The 23553-nt window shown below is 41.3% G+C and overlaps 1 protein-coding gene across 12 annotated transcripts in view; it reads left to right on the forward strand.

Moving 5' to 3' along the window:
• Positions 1-23553, forward strand: part of PAM (peptidylglycine alpha-amidating monooxygenase) — a 223932-nt gene that overhangs the window by 137770 nt on the left and 62609 nt on the right. For all 12 annotated transcript variants that reach the window (XM_077817250.1, XM_077817254.1, XM_077817257.1 and 9 more), the window contains 5 exons: positions 1834-1882; positions 7939-8006; positions 10274-10354; positions 10642-10718; positions 12010-12113. In XM_077817250.1, coding sequence (XP_077673376.1) covers positions 1834-1882; positions 7939-8006; positions 10274-10354; positions 10642-10718; positions 12010-12113 — 379 coding nt within the window. The remainder of the gene's footprint in view (positions 1-1833; positions 1883-7938; positions 8007-10273; positions 10355-10641; positions 10719-12009; positions 12114-23553) is intronic.

The following is a 23553-nucleotide window of genomic DNA, read 5'->3' on the forward strand; positions in this document are numbered from 1 at the left end:
CATTTGATGTGACTATAGTAAATGGGTCTTATCTGGCTGATAACAGTGATCAAGATAAGAAAGCTTCATTCAGTTCTGTTTCCTTTATACATATTAAGAATTTTTTTGCTTTGTTTCGGTGTGTGAAAGATTCAGCACCAATGACTTGCAGCTTCAGTTTGTTTGCTGTAGATATACCTGTTGAAAAAATGTAACCAAGGAAACATAAACGCTCAAATACCATGGTGATGGGAATAAGTGAGAACCTAGAGATGTGGTTTTGACAACTTTCTTTACTGATGTAGCATTTTTAATAATTCATGAGTACACAGTACTACAAAAAGAGTTAGTTACTTTCCACCATTGTCCATTTTATATTTTCTCCTAAATTTGTTTGTGTTTTATTTAAGGAAAACTCAAATGTTAGTGAAAGAAAGCTGAAGCAAAGATTATCAGTTAATCGTGAGATGTTGTACGCAACACAATATCTAGTTATAAAAAAAGTTTATGCTGATTTTATTTAAATCTTAACCCTTTGTAACTAGCCAGACTATGATCACTCTTTTTCTCATATCTGTATATGTTTACCACTCTTTCTTGAGGTAAGGGTGTGAAGAAAATACACCACACTGTTCAGATTGACTCTTTTTTTTGAAAGTACAGTTACTTCCTGATTAGCAGAAAATATCCCCATTCTTTTTTAATCTGTCAAATTAATTCTGTAACAAAAAGCTTGATCCTGCTTTTAGTCCAGAGTACAGTTATCTAAAAAATGTCATTAGCAATTCTGTCTCTCCTTGTGCATCACAATGAACCACATTACATGCACCTTATTTCTGGTTGATTATTTGAAACATTTAAAGATACCATCAGTTAAAAAAATTCATTTGTTTTAACACTTTTCACCTATAATTGTTACAGTTATCACATAAGATTAACAAAAAGATTAGGAGATAAGAATTTTTGTCTGTGTTTTTTATCCAGTTCATTTACTTTGTGTATTTAATAGCAGTTGTTCTTTAGACACTTTCATTATCTCAGTATAGCCGGTTTCTATGTAAAACATTTTCTAGAATAGGAAGATATGTCTGTAAAAACAAAAACAAAAAAAGTCAAGCTGGTTAAAAACCGGAAACTGTTTTTAACTCTGTTTCAAATTGACTAGATATCAAGTTAAGTGTCCTTTTTAAGTTGAAGTGTTACGATCGTTGGGCAATGATTACATAATACGTTAATGATGTTGAACATAGTGGAGGATGGTGAATGAAATGATATTTTTTTTCTTCAAGTACAATATCTAAGTGCAAATGCTGACTTTATAATGAGGCAATGTTGCCATTTCTGTCACAGTGAATTTTGTTTTAATGGATAAAAAGTTTAGATTCCCCTCTGCAAAATCATTTGTTTTCAATCCTTTTTGCCAAACTTAAATTAGCTGGTAGTGTAGCAAAATGACTGCTTTTGAGCTTTACAAAAATGTCTTCCCATCAACTCACATATACATTTCAAGGCACAAAGTTCTGCATTTTTTAATCCTGCCAAAAAATGCTGTCTCTGTTACTTTTTCATGCTGGAGATCACTCCTGGTTTTGCTTTAAAAACTAAGTGCAGCACTATGATTTCAGACTGCTGTAGTTCTGAACAATAAATAAAATAATTCGAAGCCTTACACAGTTCAGAGGATTGTGATGCAAATACAATTTCACCATCAAGACTGGTGCAGGGAGAATAAGTGTAACATGTATAGCAAAGACATCTTATCTTTTGACACTTTTTTATCCACTAAGTAAAAATCACATAAAACTTAGTTACTAATCATTAAATAAATTAACTCCTGTTTCATGTTTTGTGCAGATAAACACAAGGATTGCTCTGGTGTAACATTACATCTGACACATCAAAGGTAAGCACTTTTAATACATGTAATGGAATTCATCCAAATTTAATTCAGGGCTCCCCTGTTGCCGTAGAAGCTGATGTGAGTTTGGTCACTTATTTCAGTGGCAACAGATCCAAAATTATTTTGCACAGCCTGAAATGAACACACATGAACACAAGCTTTGAATAACATTATAGTTTTACAATAAAATGCACCATTTGTTGCCTATTAGTCAAATGCTCTCACATTAGGTAACTTCCTTATATTTTGCTCCACATAACAACATAACCGTAGGAAGATGTTAGTTTGGGAGCCTAGTATGGTATTAGGAATTAGGGGTGGGAAAGAAGATAAAGAGGAATATACATGTTAATGTTGTTTTAGTGTTTGCCCTATTTCTTCTCAAACTTGTGAAAAAAGCTTTCAAATTTACTTCCTCTTTAAAAAAAAAAGGTGGGGGAGAAAGGCTATGACATCTCATTTGACATCACAAAGACTTGGTGGTATAACACATATGACTGGAATATTGGTATAGAAGGGTACAGCTTGCTCAGGAAGGACAAGCAGGGGATAAAGGGAGAAGGTGTTGCCTTGTATATCCAAAATATATACACTTGGACTGAGATTGAGATGGAAATAGGAAAAAGACATGTTGAAAGTCTCTGGGTAAGGATAAAAGGGGTAAAAAACAAGGGTGATGTCATGGTAGGGTTCAACTACAGACCACCTAACCAGCAAAAAGAGGTGGATGAGGATTTTTGTAAACAACTAACAAAATCATCCAAAGCACAGGAGTTGTGAGGGTACACTGCAAGAAGGACAGGAGACTTGTTATGGGTTTTAATCAGGCTGCAACTTTATTATATAGATGTCTGGGACTTCCCTGCTGATAAAGTGTACAGTGCAGGGAAATCCATGCTTATTCAAATCAATTCTCCAGGGCTTTCACCAGCCCCCCCTTTGTTTAATCCATGCTTATTCAAATCAATTTTTTGGGGCTTCCGCCAGCCCCCCTTTGTTTCCATCCAGGTCCCCCAGCCGACCCATGGCTTGGACCTTACCATCCACCAGCCTCGTAAGAGGGTTAAGGAGGGCTATGAGAAGAGAGGGGGAAAGGGGTTGGCTCCCTGTCATACCAATTATCAGAGTCCCTGAACCCCCTCCCCCCATTCTGTTCCTTTATCCAGTACCTCCTTTTAAGTCCTTTACCAGGCCATTTATCTGGTCACTGGCTGCCCTCCCTTTGGAATACCTGCACTGAACATCCGCCACAACGAGGCACCAGCCATTTGCTAGGCTGCCTCCCCACTTCTCCGTGCCCCTGGAGCCATGCTGCTTAAACAATCCTGTGTGCTTCCCTGGAGACATGCTGGCTTCCTCGCTGCTTGGACATAAAGAGTTGCCCCACCCAGGTTTCGTACCTTTATGCACGTTCCTTGGGGGGGGGATGGGAGGGGAGTCATTGCTACAAAGCTGACCACTGAGCGCCTTTTACAGCAGTTTCTGACCTTATTGCTCTCCCCCCACCTCCTCCGCACCACCACAAAGCAGAGCTGCCCTTCTTTGGGTAAGCTGAGACAAATTCTGCCCCCTTTAGTTGTGGTGCAGTCATTGGTAGCGATGGGGGACTTCAACTACCCAGACGTCTGTTGGGAAAATAACACAACAGGGCACAGATTATCCAACAAGTTCTTAGAAAGTACTGGAGACAATTTTTTATTTCAGAATGTGGAGAAAGCCACTAAGGCAGAGGTGGGCAAACTAAGGCCCACAGGCCACATCCAGCCAACGGGACCATCCTGCCCAGCCCCTGAGCTCCTGGCCCAAGAGGCTCGCTCCCGGCCCCTCCCCCGCCGTTCTCCCTCCCTTGCATCCTCAGCACACCATGCTGCTGATGTAGTGTATTAAACTGCTCCACGTAGGAATGTGCTACTGGTAGCAGTTACAGAGACCAATATACTACACTAAACACCATCGCAACGCTCTGGGCGGCTGGGCAATTCTCTGGGCAGCGCAGCTGTAGCACCACCAGCCACTGGTGCTCTGTGCTGCACAGTAAGGGGGCAGGGAGAAGGTGGGGTTGGATAGAGGGCAGGGGAGTTAGGGGTGGTAGTCAGGGAGTGGGGATGTGGATGGGGTTGGGGCGGTCAGAGGGCAGGGAATGGGGGATGGGGGGGTTGAATGGGGGCAGGAGTCCCGTGGGGCAGTCAGGAAGGAGGGGGGGTTGGATGGGCAGTGGGGGGCATTCAGGGGCAGGGGTTCCAGGGGCGGTCAGGGGACAGGGAGCAAGGAGGGGGGTGGATGGGGTAGGGGTCCTGGGGGGGCTATCAGGGAACGGGGGGGTTGGATGGGGCAGGAGTCCTGGGGGTGGGAGGGCATCAGAGGGTGAGAAGCAAGGGTGGGAGATAGGGGGAGGAGGCGGCACAACCTCCCCTAACCGGCCCTCCGTACAATTTCCAAAACCCGATGTGGCCCTCAGGCCAAAAAGTTTGCCCACCTCTGCACTAAGGGGAGAGGCTGTTCTACATTTGATTTTAACAAATAGGGAGGAACTAGTTGAGAATTTGAAGGTGGAAGACAGCTTGGGTGAAAGTGATCGTGAAATGATAGCGTTCATGATTCTAAGGAATGGTACGAGGGAAAACAACACAATAAAGATAATGGATTTCAAGAAGGCAGACGTTAGCAAGATCCCATGGGAAGCAAGTCTAGGAAAAAACCGTCCAAAAGAACTGGCAATTTTTCAATGAGACATTAAGGGCACAAGAGCAAACTATCCCACTGTGTAGGAAAGATAGGAAGTATGGCAAGAGACCATACTGGCTTAACCAGGAGATCTTCAATGATCTGAAACTCAAAAAAGAGTCCTGCAAAAGGTTTTTTAGGTCAAATTACAAAGGATGAATATAAACAACGTAAGCATATAGGGACAAAATTAGAAAGGCCAAGGCAGATTGATTAAACTAGCTAGAGACATAAAGGGTAACAGGAAAACATTCTACAAATAAATTACAAGCAAGAGGAAAACCAAGGATAGAGCAGACCTTTTATGCTGGGGGTGGGGAGGGGAGGAACAATAACTGAAAATATGGAAGTGGTAGAGGTGCTAAATGATTTTTTTGTTTCAGTTTTCACCAAAAAGTTTAGTAGCAATTGGATATCTAATTTAATGAATGCCAGTGAAAATGAGGTAGGATCAGAGACTAACTTAGGGAAAGAACAAGCTAAAAATTGCTTAAACAAGTTAGCAAAAACAACAAAGAGTCCTTGTGGCACCTTAGAGACTAACAAATTTATTTGGGTATAAGCTTTTGTGGGCTAAAACCCACTTCATCAGATGCATGGAGTGAAAAATATAGTAAGCTCTGTGTGTGTGTGTGTGTGTGTGTATACACAACACATGAAAAGATGGGAGTTGCCTTACCAAGGGAGGTGGGAGGGGGCTCAGTGCTAATGAGGCAAATTCAGTTAAGGTGGAAGTGGCCTATTCTCAACAGTTGACAAGAAGGGGTGAGTATCAGCAGAGGGAAAATTACTTTTTGTAGTGACCCATCCACTCCCAGTCTTTATTCAGGCCTAATCTGATGCTGTATTTTTCACTCTGTGCGTCTAATGAAGTGGGTTTTAGCCCACAAAAGCTTATGCCCAAATAAATTTATTAGTCTCTAAGGTGCCACAAGGACTCCTCGTTGTTTTTGCTGATACAGACTAACTCGGCTACCATTCTGAAACCTTAAACAAGTTAGATGTCTCCATGTCGCCAGGGTCTGAGGAAATATATTCTAGAATACTCAAGGAGCTGATTAAAGAGAGATCTGAGACATTAGCATTATATCATGGAGCAGGTCCTCAAGGAATCAATTCTGAAGCACTTAGAGGAGAGGAAAGTGATCAGGAACAGTCAGCATGGATTCACCAAGGGCAAGTCATGCCTGACTAATCTAATTGCCTTCTATGACGAGATAACGGGCTCTGTGGATGAGGGGAAAGCAGTGGACGTGTTGTTCCTTGACTTTAGCAAAGCTTTTGACACAGTCTCCCACAGTATTCTTGCCAGTAAGTTTAAAGAAGTATGGGCTGGATGAATGGATTATAAGGTGGATAGAAAGCTGATTAGATTGTCGGGCTCAACGGGTAGTGATCAGTGGCTCCATGTCTAGTTGGCAGCTGGTATCAAGTGGAGTGCCCCAAGGGTCGGTCCTGGGGCCGGTTTTGTTCAATATCTTCATTAATGATCTGGAGGATGGTGTGGATTGCACCCTCTGCAAGTTTGCAGATGACGCTAAACTGGGAGGAGAGGTAGATACGCTGGAGGGGAGGGATAGGATACAGAGGGCCCTAGACAAATTAGAGGATTGGGCGAAAAGAAATCTGATGAGGTTCAACAAGGACAAGCGCAGAGTCCTGCACTTAGGACGGAAGAATCCCATGCATTGCTACAGACTAGGGACCAAATGGCTAGGCAGCAGTTTTGCAGAAAAGGACCTAGGGGTTAGAGTGGATGAGAAGCTGGATATGAGTCAACGGTGTGCCCTTGTTGCCAAGAAGGCCAATGGCATTTTGGGCTATATAAGAAGGGGCATTGCCAGCAGATTGAGGGACGTGATCATTCCCCTCTATTCGACATTGGTGAGGCCTCATCTGGAGTACTGTGTCCAGTTTTGGGCCCCACACTACAAGAAGGATGTGGAAAAATTGGAAAGCGTCCAGCGGAGGGCAACAAAAATGATTAGGGGACTGGAACACATGACTTACGGGGAGAGGCTGAGGGAACTGGGATTGTTTAGTCTGCAGAAGAGAAGAATGAGGGGGGATTTGATAGCTGCTTTCAGCTACCTGAAAGGGGATTCCAAAGAGGATGGATCTAGACTGTTCTCAGTGATACGAGATGACAGAACGAGGAGTAACGGTCTCAAGTTGCAGTGGGGGAGGTTTAGGTGGGATATTAGGAAAAACTTTTTCACTAGCAGGGTGGTGAAGCATTGGAATGGGTTACCTAGGGAGGTGGTGGAATCTCCTTCCTTTGAGGCTTTTAAGGTCAGGCTTGACAAACCTCTGGCTGGGATGATTTAGTTGGGGATTGGCCCTGCTTTGAGCAGGGGGTTGGATTAGATAACCTCCTGAGGTCCCTTCCAACCCTGATATTCTATGATTCTATGATACTCCACTTAGGAAGAACAATCAGTTGCACACATACAAAATGGGAAATGACGACCTAGAAAGCAGTGCTGCAGAAAGAGATCTGGGGGGTCATAGTGGATCACAAGCTAAATATGAGTCAACATTGTAATGCTGTAACCAAAAAAAAAAAGAAAAGCAAACATCATTCTAGGATACATTAGCAGGAGTGTAGTAAACAAGACACGAGAAGTAATTCTCCCGCTGTACTCCGCGCTGATTAGATCTCTGCTGGAGTATTGTGTCCAGTTCTGGGCGCTGCATTTCAGGAAAGATGTGGACAAATTGGAGAAAGTCCAGAGAAGAGCAACAAAAATGATTAAAGGTTAGAAAACATGACCTATGACTGAAGATTGAAAAAATTGGGTTTGTTTAGTCTGGAAAAGAGAAGACCGAGCAGGGGTCGGAGAGGGGACATAACAGTTTTCAAGTACATAAAAGATTGTTACAAGGAGGAGGGGGAAAATTGTTCTCTTTAACCTCTGAGGACAAGACAAGAAGCAATAGGCTTAAATTGCAGCAAGGGCGGTTTAGGTTGGACATTAGAAAAAACTTCATAACTATCAGGGTCATTAAGCACTGGAGTAAATTGCCTAGGCAGGTGTGGAATCTCCGTCATTGGAGATTTTTAAAAGCAAGTTAGATAAACACCTGTCAGGGATGGTCTAAATAATACTTAATCCTGCCTTCAGTACAGGGCACTGAACTAGAAGACCTCTTGAGGTCCCTTCCAGTCCTATGATTTTATGATTCTCCACTGATTTTTAATAGTAACACTACATTTTAAGTTTGGTATCTATGGAGACTTTTTTACTTGTTATGGATTTTATCGCCTGTAGAGGACCATTTTCCAATTAATTGGTTTATGGAGCTTTGAGGTAAATGTGATTATTTTTCTGCAGGCAGCCTTTGATTGCTGGCATGTATCTTATGATGTCTGTGAATACTGTTATACCACCAGGGGAAAAAGGTGAGTGAGAACCTTATAAAGCAATCTGTGTAATTTTTATCTTCTGATGTTCATCTGTCTAATATGGAAAATATTTTCACAGAGACTCTCTGAATTGTAAAATCATAGGTAAAAGAGTTTATTGCTAACTAAAATAAATACTAAAAAATACCTACACTCTTCAATTTATATTGCTGTTCCATCAGACTAGGTTCAAAGAGTCTAACAGTATGGAATAGAAGAATAATCATCAATGTAACATAATCTGAAAATTGTTTTTGATTTTGTTTTTAAAAATTACATAATCAATAGGCAACTATTTTATTTATATATATAGCCTAATTCTTCTCTTTAGAGAAACAAACATTTTACTTTCCAATAAAAAGTTCACTTCTTGGGGAAAAAGTAGGTGACTATTTTTTCTTTAAAATTGTAATACATGCAGGAACATTTGCTACTGTCTAAGATTGCAGAATTTCACTCTTTATCCCTTTTCTGACTTCATCTGCAACCCACTGAAATCTGAAGTTTCTGGGATCTTTCTCTTAATCTGCTACAGCACGGGTTGGCAACTGTCGGCATGCAGCCCATCAGGGTAATCCACTGGCGGGCTGCAAGATATTTTGTTTACCTTGACTGTCCGCAGGCACAGCCCCCTGCAGCTCCCAGTTGCTGAGACACACTGGCCGCCGCTTCCCGTACCTTCAGTTGGCCAGGAATGGCAAACTGTTGTCACTGGAAGCTGAGCGGGCTGTGCCTGTGGATGGTCAACATAAATAAAATGTCTTGCGGCCCGCCAACAGATTATCTGATGGGCCTCATGCCAAAGGTTGCCAATCCCTGAGCCACAGATTTCCTTACTTACTAAGAAGTTTATCAAAAATTTCTGATATTTCAAAATGCTGTTTTTCTCCCAAATTGAGATGAAAAGTTGAAATATTGAAATTTGTTCAAGGAACAAATATTTCCAAAACATTTTGGTTCAGAAATGGGAAAATGTTTCATTGTGGCATTTTCGATCAAAATATTCTGATATTCCCAAATCAAAATGGTAAATTTCTGTTTATTAAATGGACCTAACATGTTTCATTTTGAGCAATTTAACATTAATTTGCAGTTTGCTATGGTGGTACATTGCCTCACAGGAGCTGTAGCTTGGATGTCTGATTATCCCCATTGTTTCCTAACCACAACTCCACTGGGGCAATGCACCACCATATGGAATGCAGTCGAATATTCAACTGTCACTGAATTAGACATTTTAGGTCAGTTCAGCAAACTAATATTTTTATCTGAGTCAGTGTGAACCAAAGCTAAATATTTTGATGCCTTTTCAGACAGAAAATAAAATTTAAAAAAATCTGAAAAATTGAAACTTTCTCACAGAAAATTTTCATTTTGCAGAAATTGAATTTTCTGTTTGGGAAATTTTCATCTAAATGATTTTTTTTAAAATCAGCTCAACTAATAACTTTGGACCTCCTGGTATTCACCCAGTTTAACTGTTCTTTATAGGCTGTTTTACTCTAACCTGCCCAGCAATTTTGACATGGTAAAAAGAAGAGATGGTTGGTTACAGGAGGCCCCAGTAGAAGAGCTGTCTGCTGGGCAACATGTCCCTTGTGCAGGCTGGTGCCTTATTTTCTCCCCAGAAGATGGCTCCCAGTCTTCAGGCAGGCTGGAGTCTTTCCCAAAGGAAGCCCTCATCCACAAAAGCATAGGATTGTGTGAGAGACGCAGGAAGACAGGACCCTAGACATAGCCCTGTTAGTGTCCATGCCTGAATCTGACTCTCTGAAACTGCCTTGTGATTATACGTGGTTTTTATACATTAAAATGAAACCTCCGTTATCTCTTTTACTACTCTTAATTTGCCTATGTGAGTTTCCCCAGTGTGTTTATCTTTTTTGTCTCTTATCTATGTCTTTTCTGTACTGTTCAACCCGATAATATATTAGCAAATTTATTGTTCTAAATTATTGCAGAGCTATTTGCTATAGCTTCTAGGTTTCAGCCCAGAAGTAGATGCATTTCAGTAGTGCTTGAAGTGATCCACGTGTATAATTTGTATGTCAGCTTCTTAGTGAAAGTATGTGGGGATCATTTTGGCCTAAAGTTCCTATAGAAATGTAAGAGATTATTGTCCACTGCCTTTTAAACCTGCACCTACATTGCAGATTTTGTACACTACTTCCAAATTTATGTTTCAGTGAAGTACTGTAAAAGTCACTTTCCTTGAGTGAATAAGTAGCATTTTTAAAATGTTTTATTCTTGTTTGTTTTAACAGTGGTTGATGCAGATATTGCCTGCCATTATCAAAAGTATCCAATGCACCTCTTTGCCTATAGAGTTCATACACACCGATTAGGTAAGAGTTCATTACCGCTATAATTCAAGTATTTGCCTCTCTTTTATAACTAAAAATGCTATACAACCTTAACTTACAATCTGAGTTAAATATAGATCCAAAAATCTTATTATCACATTATTTAAACTTGAGCAGAAAATGTACATAATTGTTTAAAATATTTCTTTCTTTAATCATTCTATTAATTTAAGTAATACATCTTTAAGAGAAAAATAGCTAATACAAAATATGTTGATTTTCTAAAGTATTACGTCTGACATTCATGCAGTGGTAAATGTTTATTGTAGGTAAGGTGGTAAGTGGATACAGAGTGAGAAATGGTCAGTGGACCTTGATTGGTAGACAGAGTCCGCAACTACCACAGGTTTGTTTAGTTTTTTCTTGTTTTTAATTATGCTTATTTAAGTCTTAGCAACAAAGTCTAATAAATTTGTTTTATGTATTTCTGCTTTAGCTTTCCATGATATATTCTTGTGTTTTTTAAAATTTATAGGATTCTGTTCAGATATAACATGTAATTAACTTTTCTCATCAAATGGAGTTGGAGAGCCACAAAGTTATCATACTGTGACAGTCATATTTGCATCATGTTTCATTGATATGTGATTTTGTGCCATCACTACCGAATGCTGCTATGTTTTGCTGCAATATTATCATAGAATCCTAGAATATCAGGGTTGGAAGGGACCTCAGGAGTCATCTAGTCCAACCCCCTGCTCAAAGCAGGGCCAATCCCCAATTTTTGCCTCAGATCCCTAAATGGCCCCCTCAAGGATTGAACTCTCAACCCTAGCTTTAGCAGGCCAATGCTTAAACCACTGAGCTATCCCCCAGCCCCATTATGATGTAGACATCACAGTGTAATAGCATGTTGTGTTTTTTATGACACACATTGATTGGCACAAGTGTCACAATAGCCAAAAGCAATCTTCTTTCCTCATACCAGGCAGCTGGCAGGAAAGGAGATAGAAACAGTAGAAGAAAGTGTCTCCTTTATCTCTTTACTTCTCCATTCGGTTACTTAAAAGATGGGGAGGGAATCCTAGTTGCTCTCTTTCCTTTCCTGTCTCCATCCTTCACAAAGGAGAACGGCTCCTGCACTGACAGTCTGCATTCTCAGCAGTGCCTTGCATATATCTAGTAATATAGGGAGCAGTCTTGTGAGCAAGATTCATAATTCATTATTTTATATCCTTGACATATTTTTACCTTTTTAAAACATTGTGAAGTTGTACCAGAGAGTCAAACAAACAAAACCAGCTGTTGTTTATTCACCAGCGAGCTAGTATACAGTGTTCAAAAGGTTTTTTGCTAACTGATGTCACCATCATGATTTGTGTTGAGACACGTAGTGAGAGCCACTGAGAGAGAGGTGTGGCACTTAAAATAATTTTAGTTTTGTTGGGGTTTTATGTTCTGTTCGTTTCTTTCACTGAGACTGATTAGTCATGGTAGAATTATGTTAATTGTTCTGTGGATTACCTTTAAAGCATTTTAATTTCAGACTCATTATTTTTGTGTGCATATATTTTAATATAGAGAATGAAATTATATATATGAAAATGATTCACAGATAAAATAAGAAAACAGAGGTTGTCACCTATTGAGAGTGTTCACTAATTCTAATACATCATTTTCCTTGGATTCTCTTTCAGGCCTTCTATCCTGTGGAACACCCAGTAGACATTAGCTTTGGTGATACTTTAGCAGCGAGGTGTCTTTTCACTGGTGAAGGTAGAACTATGGAGACACACATAGGGTATGATTTTTATACTTTATTAAAAAACCTCTTTTACCAGTGTACTGGTTGTGTAGAACATGCATTCATGTTTTCGATCCCCTCAAAGGTATCTGAACAAACTTCTTCATTCTGTTGGGATTGTTTGGCTTGCTCCCCAGTCAGTTAGGAATATAAACATGGTCAGGAAAGGGCCATTCAGGCCTACATAATTGCCTGTACTTTGGCTAATAATCCCCCTTCTAACCACATTGCTCAAATTAACCCATTCAGCCAAATACCTGATTTAGAAGTATATCTAAAAGGACTATTTCACAGGAGTATTTTTTCAAAAACTCCAAGTTAAAAGTATTTTCTGTCACTTGATGGCATTGATGGCTCAAGATAATTTAAGGACAACATAGCACATGATTAACTACACATTACAGATTTTCTGATATTTTCTTCCAGGAGTAATTATTACCTAAGTTTATTATTTTGGGTTACATTTAGAAATCTTAAGTACCAAAAAGGAAAAATAGTATTGTTGGATAAAAGACTGAGTTTTTCTTTCATGTACAGGCTGACAGGTGACAATAAGATTCAAATTTTCTTCTGAATGATTTATTATTTATTACTTTTCAGTGGTGCTATTCAGCAGGAGATAATGCCTGGGCTGTAAATTGTCCATTTTACTATGTATACATTTTTATTTTTAAAATAGACACATTAGCTTCTCACGTGAGGGTCCATTTTTTAAAACATTAATTCTTTCTTCACTCTGTGAGATGTAGTAGGAAAAGGGATATGTACAGGTTGAGTCTTCCACTTCTGGAGTTAGATACTGCAGCTGTTAAAGGGGCTAATCCTGCAGAGTGCTGAGCACCCTCAAGTCCCTTGACTTCAGCACAGATTTTGATGTTCGGCACTTGATAGTCATATTTCTTTAAGCAAATAGTTAAAGTACTTGTGTGGGTAACAGCAACTGAAGGAGAAATGAGAGGGAATATGTTGGAAAACTGTTTTTTATAAAGCTCACAAAATTAATATAAATATATCCAAATGTAAGATACAAACTGAAACGTTGTTTAAAAAAAGAAATGTAAAACTTGCACAATGAATAAAATGTACCCCACTATAAAATAATCTTAAAACTATTATTGAACAATAATATCGTTTTTAATGGTAGTAAGAGGATATCTTGTCTAGGGAAGATTTTTTTGTACGTGCTAATATCTTTTCAACGATTAAGAGTAATATGAATCTCATATTAATTTCTGCTAATTCCTTTAGTTTAGGCATTGGAATTACCTCCCTCTCAGTATATATCTGTCCAACCAGACATTGTAGCCATACTGTAGAAATTTCCAAATCCATTGCTATTGCATATGAAAACTTAAACCAGTAAATCGAAACATTATTCAGTTCGAGAATGTTTGAATATTTCCTGCACATAAAAGCTAGAAATAAATATTGGGAACAGATGTGCCCTGACACTAATGCTAAATGTTTAATATAAAAAAAACTTAAAAATTCATTATGCGGCTTATACTTGACGTCCATTAAACTGGAGCAAAAACACATGCACATTAAGCAGTTACACAGAAGGCTGAAACATTTTGTGGAAGTGCACAAAGATACAGTGGTAAGAAGAAATTACCACCATAATAAGTATTAAAAATTCTAGATGAAAATCACACAATTAGATCCACAATTAACATTACTGAGTATTGCACTGGATATCTGTGAAGTTACTACTAATACGATTAAACTATAAAGAATGCATGGATTACGTATCTTTCTTAAAAACAAATGAAAATGTTGTGAAACTGAAAATAGTCCCCTTGACTATTTTAATAACAAGTCTTTGAGCCACACACATTATTTCCTGGAAAATGGATAAAGTAGCCGTATCTTTATTTCTGTTGTTCCCGTTCTGAGCTTTAAAAATCATTTAACAAGGAAATATGTATAAAAAATAATTGGAATTTATATTTGTCAGTAAATACCAATGATTGATTATAAACATTATATAGCTAAGATTCTTTTAAGGCCAAAAGAGACCATTATGATCATCTAATCTGACCTACTGCATAACTCAGGCCACAGAACCTTACACAGCAATTCCTGCCTCAAGCCCACAACTTCTGTTTGAGGTACAGCTTAGCAGTCCTTGTTTAAATCTTGGAAAACAAGGCCCTGATTCTGCATTTGCCTTGTCTTCATGCACATTGAATTGCCTAGTCAAGACCGAAAAGGTTCATCTTGTTTTGTTTAATTGTGTTTCTTTGTGCAAAGGATAGTAATTCTAAATTTGCACTGATTCCTAAAAGAAACAAGTTTATCTTGGTTTAATCAAATTTTGTCCTATCCACACTGGACTGTATTTGTCAGACAACCCGAATGCTGCTAGAGCTAGCTCCTTTGCTGTTTCTCCTCTGGCTTCAGTTGCTTTTACCATTAACTTATTTTTCCCTTGTCATACAAAAGCCTACATTAAAAGAATGTTACAGTTGCACAGTCAAACCCTCAAATGTTAGGAAGTGCAAATACTCCTAACATTCTCCCTGCCACCTCTCCAGACCCAACTCCTCATCTCTCTGCATTCTAGTGAGACTACATTCTTCTTTTCCTTGCTGCCTGAGCACCAACAGGGAGAGCATTTGCAGAAACCGCTGACCTGTTTCAGCTGAAATTTTCCAAACTAATTCAGCATGAGGCATGCTACAGTTAGTTTGGCAAAATTATAAGCAACTGAAAGCTTAAAATGGAAAGTGTCAGATAACTTTAACTATAATCATTGCTTCCCATGCCTCCTATCAAATATATGTAAAAATTCATACACACACCACTTACTACACTTTAAAAAAAATAATTCAATAGGGATTTTCTATCTAAAATTCAGATTTTGTTCCCTAGTTCTTGACTCTTTTAACCGTGTAAAAATTTCTTGTTAATAGGCATTCAGTCTCTTTCATATCAGTGAAAACTTTCATTGGGTCCTCTCTTATCCAGCTGCATTAAACTTTACTCATAAAAGATTCTTCAGATATGGTCATACTATTGTGTTATACTTCACCTCTTTAAAGTCAACAAAGACTTAGCTGTGCTAGATTGTTCATGCAATGTTGTTGTAGCCTTGTCAGTCTCAGGATATTAGAGAAGGTGGGTGTGGTAATATTTTTTATACTTCATCGTGAATAGTCCCTTAGAATATGTGCTAACTACTTATGCTAAACTGCCTGTTCAATCTTGCATTTAGCCTATGACACTTTTAATACGTTTTCCCAGACCTGAAGAAGAGCTCTCTGTAATTAAGAAGTTTGTCTCTCTCACCAACAGAAGTTAGTCCAATAAAAGATATTACTTCACCCATCTCTCTCTACACTGTTCATGGCTGCGCACAATATTCCATCTGGAGTCTAACAAATGTCTTGTTCGGTATTGTGACGGGGCAAGGCCAGATGGCTACAGAAAAGTAGTGGGAGATAGATATAGTAGCTCCAAGCTAAACAAATCACTGGTACAAGGATAAGTGAAATGGCAGCTGCTCCAGGTCAGTTAAGAAACCTGGGCCCAATTAAGAACTTTCCAGAAGGCAGGGAGAAGGCTAGGTTGATTGGGTCACCCGAAGCCAATCGGGGCTGGCTGAAACTAGTTAAAAGACTCCCAGTCAGTCAGGTGGGTGTGCATGTCAGGAGCTATGGGAGGAAGTTGCACTGTCAGAGAGACTGAGTAGTACATACCATATCAGGCACAAGGAAGGAGGCCCTGAGGTAAGGGTGAAGTGGAGCTTGGGGAAGTGAGGGCTTCTGTGGGGGAAGTAGCCTAGGGAATTGTACATGTCATGTTTCTAAAAGGTCAGCTACCATAGCTGATACTATTAGGGTCCCTGGGCTGGAGCCTGGAGTAGAGGGTGGGCCCGGCCTCCCCTCCACCTTTGCCCCCTGATTAATCACTGAGATTGGGAGACAGAGACTGTGCAAGGAGGGATAACTTCTCCTCACCTCCCTCGCTGGCTTATGATGAATATGGCTCAGTAGACTGTGACCCTTGTCTCTAGAGAGAGAAGGGTTACATGGAGGGTCACAGTGAGCCACTAAGGCTAGCGAAATCTGCCAGGAAACGCAGGAACCACGGAGGCAAGGACAGAGCTTTTGTCACAGTATCAACTCTGGTTTATTATTCTATTCCTCTGCTAATACATGCCGGTATCTTCTTTGATTTTTTTTTTAACTGCTGCTGTGCACAGAATGATGGTTTTAATGATTTTTCTACCATAACCTCCAAACTCTTTTTTCTAATCAATGTGCTGGATGATTGTCCTGTTCATCACACTTTTTTTCAGTTTGATTCCTTCCTCCTATATTATTTACTTTTATATCTGGATAAATAAAACTGAATTTGTCATCTTTTGGCCCACTTAAGTTATTTAGAATCTAGCTGCTTTTTTCCCATTAAACATTGTACCACCCATTCCTCTGCAAAGTGAAAATTTCTTGGTCTTGTTTTTTAATGTTTGTGTTGAAATATATAAAGAAAAGATCTTCTGGTTTGGAGGTGACCTTGAAAGCGTGGAAAATATTCTTTAACTTGCACCTTATTTTGTAATCTTATTCCATGATTCTTCATCTTAACTGTTAATAATGAGTGCTGAATTTGACAAAAAAATCCAAGTATGCACCCCACTTGGATGTATAAATAATCTGAATACAAAGGTAACTATTAAGTAGATTTCTATTGTGTATGGCAAAGAAACTTTTATTTTATCGAAGAAACAAGTTTTCCTATTCCTCTTCTATTAACTCCTTAGTCAATATTTATTCAAAAGTAGACACAAAATTGCCTGCCCAGAGCTCAAGGAACTTTTTAAAGAATTTGACATACACACAACCAGAGGAATAAGAAGACATACCCCCAACATTTTAACTCCTGCACATCATCTTGCTTTATGAATTTAAACCTCCCCAGTTTCCTCATGACATCCCTCAATCTGCCGTTTCCCCACTGAAAATAGATGGGTCATGTTGCACATGCCAAAGATCTGTCTATGTGGGCCCTGACAGACCAGATTCAAGGTTAATTTGTGGGCCCTGATTATGAAAGTAACTGGGCAATTGCAGAACCATTACCTCAGTTTCCAAGATTTATTGAGGTGAGGTACAGGATACCTCTTCAAAAATTGCCTGACATCAGTTACCTCTGTAAGCTTGAGTTCCTCTGCTGTTCTTAACTGTTACAATATAACATGGGTAGAGAGATTTACTTTGTGCAGTAGCTTGGTCCCAAAGTATTCAAAGATTCATAGATCAAGATCACAAGTTTTTAAACTGTGTCTGGAAACCAACAGGCAGTGCTTGCAACTATCACTACCAACCATCACTCAGAGAACTATGGTGATAGACATGGTATAAGAAACTATCAAGATTCTTATACCATGCCTATCACCAGAGTTCAAGTGATAGTCCAGATCATATTCCACAGCTGGTGATTGCACATCCTGTGTGCATGCATCAGAGAATCTTCTAATTAGCAATGCCTGTGGGGAAGTGCCTTTCATTCCCTTGTGTACTCAGGATGGGTATAAAGGGCAGAATCACCCCCTGCCAACATCCTCAGGTCCTTCTTACTGCCACGGAACAGCTCTGTTCAGAGCAAATTACCTCTTTATTTAGTTGGCAGTGTTAGCTAGTCAGTCTTTGCGGGACTGTCAAGACTACCATCCGCCAATGGGACTGGTACCACCTTTGGTTCCACATGGGAGACCACAAGTCACCTTCAAGCTCTGCCCCTCATGTGAAGCAGTCATGCCGGTATCTCATCTGCCTCAGCAAGAGGCGTGTTCTGGACTGGTGAATGATCTGCACGTCCTTTTTGAAGCAGACCCAGAATTTGAGGGAGTCTCACCTGAAGACGTTCCTTCTCAAGTAGTCCATGCATCCAGGTGTGGACCCCTGTCCTGAGGTTTCCAGACTGTCAGGGATCAGAGGTATTCAAGGTCTGCACTTGAGGCATTTTCAGAATGATCCAAAGGTGCCTCACAAATCAGCCTCACTACTGCGAAAACACCAGGATCAACTGGACACCAAGCAGAGAAAAGAGGCACAAAACACCTTCCCCAGGCTCAGACATTAAACCTCATAAGACAACTAGGTTGTTATCAAAGGTCCCTCAAAGCTGAGGAAAAGCTCTCACTGAGCACTGGGATGAGCACTAGCTGAGGTGACCCAGACATGCTGCAGGTATCACCTAGCACTATCTCAGCCATACTGGCATCATGGTACCAAGCCCAACTCCACCTCACAAGACACCGACAACAACGCAAGCAAGACTGCAGCCTCAGTCCACCTCGGTGGCATGGGAGTTAGGGCCTCCCGCCATGTACACAGAGAAGTCTCCTGGCCCCTTCAGGAATGCAAGCACCATATGCCAATTCCACGGTCCAGTTTCCTGGGTCTGGTGTTGCCTGCAGGAAGTTCTCTGTGCCTCTTGGGACTGATACCATTGGTGCTACCAATGCCAGGGAGGACTCTCCCACTCTCAGAGGAGTACTGCCTGTCATCCTTGGCCCATATTTTTCCACAGCAGAATCCACGTGTCCACACCAGGAACTAGTGGCAACTTTAGAGAACACAGAAGCAAATTCCAGGCTTTGGTGTCAGAGGGGCAGCTGGACACTAAAATTGACCTTCAGACAGCCTTAAATGCCACAGATGCACACTCCTGGGCAATGGCTGCTGCATTCATTGTGGCTTCTTTCCTTGAGAATTCTAAGGGAGCTACACATCGCAGTCAGGGACCTGCCCTTTGAAGTTTGCTCCTTGTTTTATAACATGAGGTCACTTAAAGACTCTAGGGCCACACTCAGGTTCTTCGTGGTCTACACCCCAACCACTCTGAGCATTTTACACCAGAAGCTTCAGTCCCTCTTAGCTCTCAGTGCCATAGAAGAGGTCATCTCGCAGCAAAGGAAAAAAGATTTTCCTCATCCAAAAAAAAAAAGTGAGGGCTTTGAGCTGTCCTGGGACGTAAAGGGCCTGAACACCTACATCAAAAGGTTCAGATTCCAGATGGTATCCATGGTATCTAGCATCCCGTCCCTAGATCATCATGCTGCCATCAACCTTCAGGATTCATATGTCCACAGCACAATTCACTGAGCCCACAAGTGCTTCCTGAGGTTTGCATTAGGAGACAATCGCTACCAGTGCCAAGTTTTGCCATTTGGGCTCTCAACAGCACCCACATTATTTACAAAATGTCTGGCAGTGGTGGAGGCCTAATCCAGAAGGATAGGTATCCAGGTGTTTCCCTACTTTGAAAACTGGCCAGTCAAAGGTCACTCAGAGCCCCAGGTGCAGTCCAGTGTGAGAATAATATTTAAGATACTGTCATGTCTAGGACTGCTGGTGAACATAAAGAAATTGACCCTTACACCCACGTGACCGATAGTGTTCATAGGGGCTGTGATGGATGCCACCAAGGCTTGGCCTGCCTGCCACCCAGAAGATTTGGGACCTTGCAGAACTTGTGCTTTGATCTACATTCCAACCCTCAAACTCAGATAAGAGACTGCCTCATGCTGATGGGCCTCAAGCCAGCATGCACCTTCAACACACCATAGGCAAGGTTCCACTTTAGTCAGTTGCAAGCATAGATGCTGTCAACTTGCTGCAGACAGCATTTGGATTTGCGAGTATACATCTAACTGTCAGTCCTTCAAACCGTGGACTGGTGGAAAGATTCCCCACAACGCCTGCGGTGGAGTCCCATTTTCTCCAGATCCTCCGTCCAGGATGATACTTAAAGTTGCTTCCATGATTGGATGGGAGGCACATATGACAACCATTTGGCCCAGGGCCAGTGGTCAGTGGTGGAGAGGTCCTCACAACAAACGTACTGGAACTATGGGCTATGCACAATGCTTGAAGATTATTCCTGCTGGACATTCACGGCTATTCCATCCAGATGATTTCTGACAACATGGCTGCAATATTTTATCTCAGCAAGCAAGGAGGGAGCAGATTATTATGACCCTGCCAGGAAGCAGTGCAACTATGGAAGTTTGTCAGGAGGCATGATATCCGTTTGTTAGCAGTTGACTTGACAGGGATGGACAACATAGTGGCAGACAATCTGAGTAGACATTTCATGAGGAATCATGAATGGTCAGTTCATTGAGAGGGTTTCTTCTTGGTCTTTGCAAATGGGGGACCTGTTTGCCACAGATATTTCTTAAGTGGGGGAAGAGGCTCAGTGTCCTAGTTGGATGCATTCCTCCTCCCCTGGATAAAGGCACTCTTCTACAATGTCTTCCCTCCTCCCCCTTCCTTCATTCCTCCTTCCTTCCCCCCCCACCACCCAATTCTGCTGCTCCCAAAGATGTTGTAGAAGATCCAGCATGAGAGGGCTACAGTGATCTTACTGGCCCCAGCATGCCAAGGCAGACCTGGTATTCAGTCCTGTGCAACTTCTCCATAGTGCCCCCAGCCTCTCACCTGGTGACCAAATCTTCTGACTAAGAATGAGGGCAGGTTTCTCCCTCCACTCTCTCTCCCCCTGACTGTGTGGACACTCACTGGTTGATGCTGTCAGAGAGCTCATGCTCCAGCTCAATACAGGAGATACTGATAAATAGCAGGAAGCAATCAACCTGGACCTTGTTGGCACAGATCCTAGGAAGCATCTCTTCCAGGCCACCCACTAGGAATGCTGTGAGAAGAATCCAAGCCTCTGTGCTTTTCAAGCTCCTGGCATCTGACCAGTGTCCAACCACGACCCAAATCTTCACATCCCTAGGCACGCACTCTGGGTGCAGACCTCCTATCTGGCACCCCCGTCTAAGGGTAGGAACTTGCTATCTAGCTGCCTAGCCATTCTGGGCGCTCCACTGGTCCTTGAGACTCCCCAATACTTAAACACACCCCTCTCCCACGATTCCACACCAAAGGTGTGAAACTTCTGGTTTACAGTTTAACTCTCTTGAGGACATGCAGTAGTCAGACAGCCCAGTCTAACATCTTAGTGCTCTGCTATATTTAATCATTGAAAGTACAGATTACAGGTCTCCCAAAACAATGAAACATCCTAACCACAGTGTCCCTCACTAGTTCACCCTTGCCTTGGGAGTTCTTAGGGTAACATCTGTGTTGCATCAGGCAGGCAGACAGGCAGCATCTTCACCCCCTTTCTGTGCTCCTGCTGCAGCAGCCTCCCTCGTCATGCTCTGGTGCAAAATGGCTCTCTTCCCCAGTTCCCCACTGAGATCCCTTTATAGATTAATGCTGGGGTGACCTGCTTCTTTTATTCTGTTAATTTCTTCCAAAACCCCCTTCAAACAAGAGGAAGAAAGGTTTTCTCCCAGCTAATGCAAATGCATTGTCCCAGTGTGTTTTACTTTGAATATGTTGTTTGCAGTGTTGTTGTGGTTATGTTGGTCCAGGACATGAGAAAGACAAGGTGGATGAGGTAGTATCTTTCGTTGGACCAATGGAAGTTGGTCAGAATTTCCCTGGACCAGGCAGGTGTCTGGAGTCACTCTGTCATTTGAAACAGTAGTATTCTCCTTAAGCTCTTTGCAGGTGCATCTCACAGCCGTATTGGCCATACATCCACTGATTGACCACTTCTCTGTCTTTTCACACTCGGGGGCAAAGAGGTTCCTGGATGGCATCTCTAGAATCTTTCCGCCACCTAAGTTTCCTGCCTCAGTGTGGGACCTCAATCTGGGTCTTGTCATGGAGGCCTCATTTGAGCCATTGGCAACATGTCCATTTCTCTGTGTGTGTGTGAAAGTTGCCTTTCTTCTGATAGTTACATTGGCCTGGCAGATGGGAGAGATACAGACTTTGATGACAGGAGCACCATACACTGTCAGACATAGGGATAATGAGATCCCACCCTAGACTCCTGCCTAAGGTGGTATTCAAATTCCATATCAATAAAACCATCAGTATGGCTGTATTCTTACCGAAGCCTCATGCGGGAAGGGTGGAGCAGCAGTTACATGCATTGGATGTGAGAAGGGCCCTGCTATTCTACTTGGACAGGACTAGGTGCTTTCAGAAATCCGCCAGGTTTTTTGTTGCTTTTGGAGAGAGGGTTAGGGGACAGGCAATGTCCACTCAGGAGTATCTAGCTGGATAGCCCAGTGCATTAGTTCATGGTTTTTATTGGCAGTGGCACCTCCCACTGGCAGAGTACTAGCTAGTGCGTTCCACCAGAGCGCAGGCTGCATTAGCGGCTTCCCATAAGGGACATTTGCTGGTCAGCAACTTGGTCATCTGTGTACACGTTCACAAAGCATTGTGCAAGCAACCAAGGCCAGTCCTGGGTTTGGCAAGGCCGTGCTTCAGTCCCTGTTGGTGTGAACTCCTTGTACTTGCATCCAGGAAGGACTACTGTTTGGGAGTCACCAGCTGTGGAATATGATACAGATTATCACTGGAAGAAGAAAAAGATGTTCCCTGTATAGTAATGGATGTTCTTAGAAATGTGTAATCCATACACCACACTCACTCACTCCACAACCGATCCCCGCTATTTCAGAGTCCACAAGCTATGAGCTCTGCAAGTGGTGAAGGACCTGAAGGGGTGACTCTACCCTTTATACCCTCACTGGGTGCACAAGGGAGCAAAGGGCACATGCACCACCCCACAGGCACTGGTAACTAGAAAGTGCTCTGACATGTGCACTCGACATGCAGTCACCAGCTGTGGAGTATGTGTAAGGACTGCACATCTTGAAGAACATGAAAAGAAGGTTACTATACAGGTAAGTAATCTTCTTTTTCAGAGCAAATATTGATGTCAAGAAGTAGGCCCATATGACACACAGCACGCTAGCCTAACCTTAAAATGACAGATATGCATATATGTAGCAGGCTCCAAATCCAAAATAAAGATCATAGTTTTCTGGAGAAGAGCAGTCTTGCCCATAGCTCTGTCTATGAATCCACTTGCAGCTTAAGATATAATATTTGGGGGTGAAAAGGGAAGGGCAATTTTAAACTGTTGGACCACCAAATAATTTTATTTAAAAATTATTAAAAATTCTTGGTCCAGAGAAACAAGAAATGGTAGGTAAGCTCTTATTAATTGTTTCTCTTGCTGCCAACTTAGGGGTATGGCTCCCACTATTTAGTCTCCTTTGGGGACACCATGATCAAGATCAAGTGAAATAATCGCAATTGTTAAGGAAACAAAACACCACAAATGATATAATACAAGAGATAAACTGGTGATGTCCAGTACAATCTCTTCTGTATATCTCTCTGTGAAAGGCTTTAACAGAGATGACACCATTGGGGGTGCTTTTCTCCTGGTAAATTAAGACCAAAGTATATTATTTCTCCAAAGTATAGTTAATGCAATTTTAATACCTTATTAGATACCTAAAACTGTTTGTGTAAGGGAAAGTGGATCCTGTTGCTTATTAATAAATAACCAGACAGTTTATATTAGGGGAAAGTACGCAGCCTTA

The sequence above is a fragment of the Eretmochelys imbricata genome, chromosome 5 (assembly GCF_965152235.1).
Source record: "Eretmochelys imbricata isolate rEreImb1 chromosome 5, rEreImb1.hap1, whole genome shotgun sequence".
NCBI lineage: Eukaryota > Metazoa > Chordata > Testudines > Cheloniidae > Eretmochelys > Eretmochelys imbricata.